Source organism: Mytilus trossulus, chromosome 4 (genome assembly GCF_036588685.1).
Source record: "Mytilus trossulus isolate FHL-02 chromosome 4, PNRI_Mtr1.1.1.hap1, whole genome shotgun sequence".
Classification (NCBI taxonomy): domain Eukaryota; kingdom Metazoa; phylum Mollusca; class Bivalvia; order Mytilida; family Mytilidae; genus Mytilus; species Mytilus trossulus.
The window spans coordinates 71,398,630-71,409,805 of record NC_086376.1 but is presented as its reverse complement, the minus strand read 5'-3'; the positions used below and the strand labels follow the sequence as shown (position 1 = coordinate 71,409,805).

Here is an 11,176-nt window from a genome sequence, read left to right as displayed (position 1 = left end):
ACACTCTATGATTGGATAATTTCCCTTAATTCAAAGAAGCCCAATTTTGATTAGGTGAACCCGAAGGTCAATGTATTTCGCGGGAAATTTCCACATGGTTAACAATAACAACATCCAACGCCTTAGAATAATAATGAATAATCAAGCAAAGATTTCAACATTTTTCACAAAAGTTTCACCTGGAAAACGTCAAAATACTGGAGCTTTAGAGGTAAAAGCAACAGGTTTATTGCCTATAACCATGATTTAACCTATTTAGGTATTATAATTTTAGTACCCATTAAATTATTAGATCTGATCTTATCTAAGCTTAACATCCAGGGCAAAATTATATATGATTATAAATTACGATTGATGATTAATTCATAATTTAGAGAAGCCAGTTTTATAGTGTCATACATGTAAATTTATTATTTGACACACTAATATGGGTAATATTAGATCTGAGACCTAGAGATAGTTGCATGCACTTTTAACAGCTTAATTAAGATTAATAAATATGTTTAAACTAACAGCTTAATTGTCTTTAAAAACATTACACCTTATCACTATTTGTCGTCAAATCACAGGGGCTTGTTACAATTGCCGGGTGTAAACCCGGCATAGTAAACCCGGCAATTGTAAAAAGTGTTTTAGGGGTTTGTATGGATAGTAAACCCTGCAATTGTTACAAGCCCCTGTGGTCAAATTACTGGACATCACAAAAGTTCCCATTAAAATTTGATGTCATAATAGAAAATATCTGACACCACAATAGTCCACATAAAAGTTTCCATAAAAATCTGATGTCATATTAGAAAATATATATCTGATGCCACAGTAGTCCAAATAATAACATGTATGACATCCGGCAAGACGTCAATTTTATTTGGACTAACGTCTCAGTGGAAAAGTGATTGTTGTATGACATCAGAAGTTTAAGCAGGAGAGATTCTCGGGTCAAGCGGGACAGATTTTTAAATAACAACAAGGTGTTTTACCTATATACTTGATTATAACATTACATACTAATTTCACTAATAATTTTTTGAGAAATGTCATACGACGAACTTGCTTTAAATTTTGATTCTGCTGTAGTCTATACCTTTTAACTTTGTTATGATGTAATAGATATTTTCTAAGGAATAGTGCTAAACACACCTATTTCTGTTGTTAGAAAAAATAATGGCAGACCTTCCAAATACATTGTTTGTCAACCCTAAGTTATTTTGTCTTCTCACAGCCAAGGACCCATGTCATGCTCACTGTCAAATGGCAAATTTAATCATTTGTCACTTAAAAAAAATAATTAGAAAACCGAAATCAGGGTTCACACTAAGACAAGTCATATTAGTCCAGATCGATGAACCCCTGAAAATCTGTCTGGATTCATCATTTTGAAATGTGGTAAGTTCAATGATGCATTTTATTTAATGTTTAAAGATATTGCATCAACTTTGCCATGGTCATAAATGAGGAGTCCCTGGAGTCCCCCTTTAAGATCCTTATTTTTTCAACATGACTACTTTAATGTGTGTAGTAGATATAAAAACAAAAAAAGTCATGTATTTGGGTAGAGTGACTTAAATACATTGTACATCTTTAGTAAAATCCATGGTACAATAGGCTACAGATTATTTTACCAATACAGCTTTCTGTCCATTATCAAGATACTTTGTATTAATTTTTAACCTACATTGTAATACTGCATTTTTTTGTAATACAGAAACCTCCGAAGAAAGCAAAAATAGACAGTGAAAATATTCCTCCTTCACCAAAAACAGATTATGCAAAAAAAGAACCAGCCTCACCTTTGAAGAAAGATGATACAAGTCCAGAAAAGGTCCTTCCATCCTCTCCTGGTGGAGATATGCCAAGAACTGAATGTTTATCCCCAGAACAGAAAGATCGAGTGAACGGGAATAAAGCTGCTGCTCTAGCAAAATTGAGAGAAAAACAGACCAATGGATTACTGGCTAACGTTGGTGATTCCTGGTATAAAGCTCTTCAGGAAGAATTTACTAAACCATACTTTGTTGAGGTAAATAGATATAGGAAGATGTGGTGTGAGTGCCAATGAGACAACTCTCCATCCCAATAACAGAACTCTCCATCCCAATATCAGAAACAATTTAAAAAGTAAACCATTATAGGTTAAAGTATGGCCTTCAACACGGAGCCTTGGCTCACACCGAACAACAAGCTATAAAGGGCCCCAAAATTACTAGTGTAAACCATTCAAACGGGAAAACCAAAGTTTGTTTAAGTGCAGGATTTTCTTACTGTGTTGAAGACCCATTGGTGGCTTTTCGATTGTTTTCTGCTCTTTTGTCAGATTGTTGGTTTCTTTGACAGATTCCCTAATTTCCATTCCTAATTTTATTAGCTCACCTGGCCCGAAGTTTAAAAAATGTGTGGCGTGACCCGGTCAACCAACCAAGATGGCCGCCACGGCTAAAAATAGAACATAGGGGTAAAATGCAGTTTTTGGCTTATAACTCAAAAACCAAAGCATTTTGAGGCAACTGACATGGGATAAAAATGTTTATCAGGTCAAGAACTATCTTCCCTAAAATTTTCAGATGAATCGGTCAATCGGTTGTTGGGTTGCTGCCCCTGAATTGGTAATTTTGAGGAAATTTTGCTGTTTTTGGTTATTATCTTGAATATTATTATAGATAGAGATAAACTGTAAACAGCAATAATGTTCAGCAAAGTAAGATCTACAAATAAGTCAACATGACCAAAATGGTCAGTTGACCCGTTTAGGAGTTATTGCCCTTTATAGTCAATTTTTAACCATTTTTCGTAAATTAAAGTAATATTTTACAAAAATCTTCTCCTCTGAAACTACTTGGCCAAATTAATCCAAACTTGGCCACAATCATCTTTGGGGTATCTAGTTTAAAAAATGTGTGGCGTGACCTGGTCAACCAACCAAGATGGCCGCCACCGCTAAAAATAGAACATAGGGGTAAAATGCAGTTTTTGGCTTATAACTCAAAAACCAAAGCATTTTGAGGAAATCTGACATGAGATAAAAATGTTTATCAGGTCAAGAACTATCTGCCCTGAAATTTTCAGATGAATCTGTCAATCGGTTGTTGGGTTGCTGCCCCTGAATTGGTAATTTTGAGGAAATTTTGCTGTTTTTGGTTATTATCTTGAATATTATTATAGATAGAGATACATTGTAAACAGCAATAATGTTCAGCAAAGTAAGATCTACAAATAAGTCAACATGACCAAAATGGTCAGTTGACCCCTTTAGGAGTTATTGCCCTTTATAGTCAATCTTTAACCATTTTTGATAAATCTAAGTAATCTTTTACAAAATCTCCACTGAAACTACTTGGCCACAATCATCTTTGGGGTATCTAGTTTGAAAAATGTGTCCGATGACCTGGCCATTCAACCAAGATGGCCGCCACGGCTAAAAATAGAACATAGGGGTAAAATGCAGTTTTTTGCTTATAACTATGAAACCAAAGCATCTAGAGCAAATCTGACAAGAAGTTAAATTGTTAATCAAGTCAATATCTATATGCCCTGAATTTTTCAGATGAATTGGACAACTGGTTGTTGGGTTGCTGCCCTCCAATTGGTAATTTTTAAAGAAATTTTGCCGTTTTTGGTTATCTTGAATACTATTATAGATAGCGATAAACTGTAATCAGCAATAATGTTCAGCAAAGTAAGATCTACAAATAAGTCAACATGACCTAAATGGTCAATTGACCCCTTAAGGAGTTATTGCCCTTTATAGTCAATTTTTAACAATTTTCATTAATTTGGTAAATTTATGTCAATGTTTACCAAATATAGTTCTCTGTTACTAATGGGCAAAGTTCATGATAGATATAATTGTAAGAAGCAAAATCGTTCAGTAAAGTAAGAACTTCAAACACATCACCATCACCAAAATACAATTTTGTCATGAATCCATTTGTGTCCTTTGTTTAATATGCACATAGGCCAAGGTGAGCGACACAGGCTCTTTAGAGCCTCTAGTTTATAACATAGTAGTATTAAATCAAAGCCCACAGAGGACTGTTCGAGCTCATTATTTCTCTCCAAATTGAAGATGATACAAAGTGGTTGTTGGATCCATTCATACCACTGATTGGTACCTTTTCATTTACATACTTCTGTAAGAACCTGCATGTATGTAAAACTCTGACAAATTGATCTTTGAAGCTATAGTGCATTTTCCTTACCATGTTTTGAAAATAAAGGTCCAAATAAACCTGTGACCATTCTGCTTCTAGTGTCAGATATACATTTATTCAAATCTTTATAGCAAAAATGTACTAGCAATATTTTTTTAACATGACTAGATAGGAAAAAATCCTGAGTAACATCAACAGCAGTCTTATACTTACAAAGTACCTCTATTCTTTTTCTAATACATTTATCCTGCTTAAGAGTATAGATTTTATTTATTGCATATTTTCAGTTGTCAAAGTTTATGGAATCAGAAAGAAAAAAAGAAACGATATATCCTCCTGCTGACCAGGTCTTTAGCTGGACAAGGTATTGTAAAGTCAATGATGTAAGTTAGTAAGTATAGATTCTATTGTTGAATTCTGTGACTTATTACGTATCAGTCCAAAAAACTATCCTGCAATACAAAAAAAAGTATTTACTTTAACACATGTTGGATGATGCCTTGAAACTATTTTAATTGTTAATTTAACTATGTTTGGTACACATGGATGAATGGTCCTTCTCATATTATCATGGCAAAAATGGACTAGAAAGTTACAGAGAAATTCACTGCAGATAATGGAGTTATCTCCACTTACATAACTTGCATAGTACATTTTATATGTAACCAATATTTCCTATGAACAGTGATTGAAAAAGAAATTATTATCAGCTTTAAATATAACTATTCATGCTGAAGAAATTTCAGAAATAGTTATTATTAAACTTTCCACCAACAAAAACTTTTTGCCTTATTTAGGGTGGTTGGATTGAGAAATAAAACCACACTTTTCATTCACTGCATTTGTAGTGATTTTAAAATTCTTTATTTGTTTGTGTATTTTTTTTCTTAAACTGTCCTAATGGTGTGTCAGTGAATGACGTGTAATAAAATTGAAAATGTAAATGGGGCATGTGTCAAAGAGACAACAACCTGACCATCAACAGGTCTTCAATGCAGCCAGAAACTACCGCACCTGGAGGAGTCCTTCAACTGGCCCCTTAAATATGTAAACTAGTTTAGTGATTATGGACATCATACTAAACTCTGAATTATACACAAGAAACTAAAATTAAAAATAATACAAGACTTAACAAAAGCCAGAGGCTCCTGCCTTGGGACAGGCGCAAAAATGCAACAGGTTAAACATGTTTTTTTAGATCTCAACCCTCCCCTATACCTCTAGCCAATGTAGAAAAAAAAAAAACCCACAACAATACGCACAGTAAACTCAGTTTTAAAAAAGTCAGAGTCGAATGTCCGAAGATGTAACAAAAGAAAATAAACAGAATGACAATAATACATAAATTAACAAAGGACTACTAGCAGTCACTGACATACCTGCTCCAACCCTCAATTAAAGTAATTGAAAGATTATTTTTTCATTATATGAATATTCAAGCACAATTCCTCCCATTAGGGGTTTAGTATTATGCCATCATAAAATATATGAGAAGAACATAACCTGTGCCATGCCAACAACTGGTTTTAGAATAAATTTGTTTAATTCCGATGCAAAGAATCAATATTGAAGCCAAAATATGCGATCTTTAATGACCTGACAACAGTATCGTAACTATATCCCTTCTTAAATAGTCTGTTTAAAGGTTTTGTTACACCAGTTTAATTTAAACATGAATTTTATTACACTAACTTAACTAACTGTGTATTGCTACCTTACAAGTCAGTAATTTTGCAGTTGAAAAAATCAGCAGAATGAATAAAACAAATGATTAACTTTAAATAATTATAAGCTTGTTCCAGATCTATGAAATATGTGTGTAAAGGAAGATGTTTATCTTAAAATTTTCTGTTTTGTTTTATTTAAAGAATTACCATGTTGTGGAAGATAGTACATACATGTATTATGATAGATATGAAATATAGATACATCAAGATATTTTTAAGGTTTTCTGTAGTTTGATAATTTTGTACTTTTTCTACATGATTTAGGTAAAAGTAGTTATACTAGGACAGGATCCTTACCATGGACCAAGACAAGCACATGGTGAGCTGTTACATATATTTATAGCTTCAAAAATACATTAAACCTATTGTTCATATAAACAGGCTTGTCTTAATTTTTCTGTTGAAGTAATTTTTGGTCCAGTCTGAATGAAGTCCAAACCAGTAGGCCAGGTAGGGGGAAGTTTGAGCGATATATACGGAATCAACTCCTAAAGTTTTCAACCTGGATCCCTGAAACTTCACAGTTTTAAACTTCAGCAAAATTGAATTTGGGTTCTCAATGGTTTTCCCAATATAAACAAGATAGCTGAATGGAGATCTTCAGTAGATTTTCACAGCAGTACCACAATTAGTATTGCAAAAGTAAGAACCTTGCATTCTGATATCTGACAATTATATTGGTATGCAGATTTTCATGAAATTGCAATAATTAATCTCAAATTTTTGTTCATTCTTTTTCAACAATCACAAAAATAGATGTCCCCAATAATTCTGTATTTATGATATCATTATGTCAATATTTATATTTTATTTCAGGTCTTTGTTTTAGTGTACAGAAGGGAGTGCCTCCTCCACCTAGGTAAATTTCTACGGTTCTTATTGTTATCTATTAATAGCCAAGTCAAAAAAAAATCTGAAAAGGTAATTGTAACCAATCAAAAATAAATTCAGGATTCACAGAATTTAAAACACATTTTTGAGGAAAGCTATGTTCTAAAACTAATCTAAATTATTACTCAAGTATTATTATAACAGATATTTCTATGTTCTATACTCTCAAATTGTTCAGTGCAACGGTCATCCTTAATTTTTAACATCACATGATTAAAGAACTTTTGAGTTATTCCCCCTTGGTAAATTGATATAAGTCAAATTCATGGTGAGTAGATATAAAAATAATGAAGTGTGAGATAAATCTTTTAATACAAATAACAAAATCCCAATGATTCAATAAACCAAATGCTAATCAGAGATGAACTTTTGGTCTTGAAAAATAGATTGGTGATTTTATAATATGGAAATCCTTCAACACTAAATTCTACAGATGTTGGTTTTATTTTTGTATTAAAAAAGTCAACCTGACTAGAGACAGACACATCAATTGTCAGGATTGTACTGATTATTTGAGATCTCAACTATCACTATTTTCTATGTTGATACCTCTCCTGGTGGACTACTAGTCCCAGAGATTCTTGTGTCATAATAGTAGATACGGTAGCAGTGATATGTATAAAAATATAAAGATGTGGAATAGTTGGTACAGACAACTACTGTAAATTCAGCAATTATTGTATGCATTTATTATTGCAATTTTGTCATTTTGGAATAAAATGCGATTTTGATTTTGCCATATAATGAAAAATTCTGTTTAATGCATATAAAAAATTACATAATGCAAGTTTAAATTGTTGCAATTATAACCCTGTTGCAATTTTCACACAACAATAAAATCAATTTTCACACAACAATAAAATCATTGCAATAATTTTGAATTTACAGTATCCAATCCATGAATAGATAAATCATCAGTATGTTGAATTGTTTTCTTGCAGCCTTGTAAATATGTATAAAGAGCTGGTGAATGATATAAAAGGATTTGAACGTCCAAGTCATGGAACATTGACAGGTTGGTCTGAGCAAGGTATGTTGTTCATTAGTTCATTGGAAATGTATTTGATGATAAAAGCAATGTGAAATAAGACTTGGCAAATCGCTGCAAACCACCTATAACGAAATAATATAGTTGTGATTATAAAAGCTCTGTTTTTTTGTAGAAATCTTTTAAATGTACACATTTGTGTTTTATTTGTTTGTCAGCTGCATTATCATAATTACAAGGTAAACATTTTTCGTTGAATATTTTTGTTTGAATTCCTGTTTAACAGTTGAAATCAAGCTCTACTGCAGCATCAGGTACTCAAGGGAGTGATACTGGTTCATTTAAGTCTATAGTTTACTATTTTACTCCCCTTTATCAACCTTTATCAAGACAAAACCCTTCCATGCAAGAATACATTTTAGCCTGTTAATTGCTCTTGCTTAATTTGTTGTCATGTTTTAATAAAATTACATTTTAATATACTTTTTATTGATGCATTTACTTTGAAAAATCAGCTTTTAAAAAGAAACAATGTTATTTTAATGAAAAGATCTTATTAGTAGTGGAAAATCAGTTCATAATACAAAGGCCTTTTGAGTAACACCAGCCCAATGAAAACTTTATAGTAAGAAAAATATATATTGTAAGAATTTTTTGTTTTCAAACTAGGTGTACTGTTGTTGAATGCCTGTTTGACTGTGAGGGCAAGCCAAGCAAATTCTCACAAAGACAAAGGTTGGGAGAAACTAACAGATGCCGTTATTTCTTGGCTGAATAAAAATTGTTCTGGTATAGTGTTTATGCTGTGGGGAGCTTATGCTCAAAAGAAAGGAGCTTATATTGATAAGGTAGCTATAAAATAATCATGCTCTTGATTTTGTGAACTAACATGTCCTAATAAGTTTTTAAATCATTTATACATGTAATATTTTTGAATATGCAAAGGATGTACATGTAGTTCTTTTGGTATTGATTAAAAGTGTTTTGTAATTGTCAATAAGACCAAAATTTCCACAATTTCAAAACATAGATATCATGATCTCCACCTATGGTCTAAACAGTGGTCAAATACAAAACTATAATGCAAGCTTTTAAATATCCTTATGTCTAAGGAAAATAAGATTGACTCAGGAAATAAGCATCAAGACAAAATCGAATCATAATATTAGGTTGCAAGTTAAATTTGATTATTTATTATTTTGTTTACAGAAGAAACATCATATCCTGAAATCAGTCCATCCATCTCCACTTTCGGCACACAGAGGATTTATTGGCTGCAAACATTTCTCAGAGTGCAATACACTCCTCACAAAAGATGGTAAAACTCCTATTGACTGGTGTAACCTACCACCACAAGAGTGAATAGAATAGCCAGGATATTGATTGAAAGCTGTAGACTGCCACACTTCTCAAATATGGCAACTGTTTATCAGTGATGGTGCAATTTAATTACACTTTATGTATGCTATACAAGTGTTTATTGTAAATACTAAATGTGATTTAGTGTTGGAGTAATTATATTACACTACATATTTGCAATACAAGTGCTTATTGCATTGTGACTACTAAATGTGATTTAACCTTTGCTCTAAAGTATTTAAACATCAAAATACCTCAAAATGAAATAAGAGTATAAATGAATGAGACGACCTAAAACAAATTGCACACATTTAATGTGATCATTATAGATGAAAATTGAATTATTTTATGTTGTGGATATATTATTTTCTTATAGTATTACAGATCATTAGTGTTGATTTTGAAGGAAACTATGGTTTACTGATTTATTTTGTTATTAAAAGCAGTACTAGTGATTATGTTTTAAGTTATGAAATATAGATAATTGAAATTAAATGATTTCAGATTACATGTGAAACAGCTTGGTTAGTTATTTACCTATGGTATATAAATCTTGAAATATGCATCATATTTAGGTTCGTAATATGTGGTTAGCCCCTCCTCATACATATTTTTTTACTCATGAAATCTAAAACTTTGATTCAAATTCTTAGCAGCATCTAATTATCTCATGAATGTATCAAGAATATATAGTTGACCATTTATCTGCCAATTTGACCTTGAAAGCACTCATGATGCACTCAAACAAATTTAAAAATCTCAACAATTTTCATGCAAGTAATTCCCTATATAGATATGGATAATAATCTTGTTGATGCTTTAACTGTGTTGTGGATTTAAGTGAAATTCACTTTTTATTATGCCAATACAATTTAATGCAAAAGAAATCATAAGGATTGCATGGGGGTATGTGTATGCATTTGATTAACATGTTCACTTGCATATTTTTACTGCATTGTTAATAAAAAAATAAAAACCTTTTGAGTTTTTTTGCCCTTGATAGATCAAGCTATTACTATCTGTCTGTTGTTTGTTATCTGTCTTTCATAAACTTGTCTTCAAAATTACTTTCTGAAACTACTCATTGGACTGAAACCAAAGTTTGTCTACTTCATCTGTCAGATGTCATCTATAAAGTTTGTGATTTTTGTCTAACATGGTAATCATGTCCAAAATTTAATAAAGGTAACAGTAGTATACAGCTGTTCACATGTCCTAATTTGATTGAGAGAAAACAAATACGAGTTACAAACTAAAACCATGGGAAACACACAAAGTTTAGATATAAGAGGAAAACAACAGAAACACTGATTTGCAACAAAAACAAACGCTAACATACATAGAAAAGAAATTGTCATATTCTTGACTTGGTACAGGACATTTGAAGAAAAAATGGTGGGTTGAATCTGGTGTTATGCCTAGCCAAACCTCCTGCTTAGTTGGTCATGTTAAAAAAATACTGCTAAAATGACAACATTACCGACAGTAATATAGTACAAATAAATTGAGGAACACCCAGGACAGAGAAATACATAAATAGATATGGATAAAGGTCACGCAGACAACAGTTTTTGGCTAATATCCATAAATGTGGAGAACAACTGACAGGGTAAAACTAGTCAGCATAGCAAGTTCTGTCTATTCTAAACATTTTGATTTTTAATATGAAATTGAGTATCATTCCTATGAATTGGAGAATTAGATATAGATTGCTTTTATTGAGGACACTTTGGGTGTTTGTCTTTTTACATTGTAATCTTTTTCAGAAACGTTTTCCTCTGAAACCAATGGTAAAAATAACAGCAAACATGACAATTCAGTGCATGTGCCCCAGTTTTAAAAGTTTCCGTCTACTGATAGGATAGCTATTCATAATGGTTGATCTTAGATGGTATCTGGTAGTCTACATTAATAGTCTGACATTTACTCACTTTCAATAAGTCAACATGACAGTTATTGAAAAATGCAGATCTTCTATTGGCTTCACGTTAAAATGTCAAAAACAAACTGAGGTTGCAGAAGCTGTTACTAAAGGGGAGATGTTTGAAAGTATCTGTTGATCT

General features: G+C 32.0%; 1 protein-coding gene across 1 annotated transcript; it reads left to right on the top strand.

Annotated features, from left to right (window-relative positions):
- The first annotated feature begins 65 nt into the window (after positions 1-65).
- LOC134715881 (uracil-DNA glycosylase-like) lies at positions 66-9,621 on the top strand. Its single transcript, XM_063578410.1, has 8 exons — positions 66-211; positions 1,706-2,020; positions 4,436-4,531; positions 6,140-6,194; positions 6,692-6,734; positions 7,708-7,796; positions 8,424-8,602; positions 8,964-9,621. Exons 1-8 carry the CDS (start codon positions 71-73, stop codon positions 9,114-9,116), a joined length of 1,071 nt encoding a protein of 356 aa, XP_063434480.1. The 5' UTR covers positions 66-70; the 3' UTR covers positions 9,117-9,621.
- Positions 9,622-11,176: the final 1,555 nt, after the last annotated feature.

Excerpts from the sequence above, each read along its gene's own strand:
- LOC134715881 (XM_063578410.1), top strand. The coding sequence starts at position 71 with ATGTATTTCGCGGGAAATTTCCACATGGTTAACAATAACAACATCCAA. Across the intron at positions 212-1,705 it reads AAAATACTGGAGCTTTAGAG|AAACCTCCGAAGAAAGCAAA; the intron begins GTAAAAGCAACA and ends TTTGTAATACAG. Across the intron at positions 8,603-8,963 it reads AAGGAGCTTATATTGATAAG|AAGAAACATCATATCCTGAA; the intron begins GTAGCTATAAAA and ends TTTTGTTTACAG.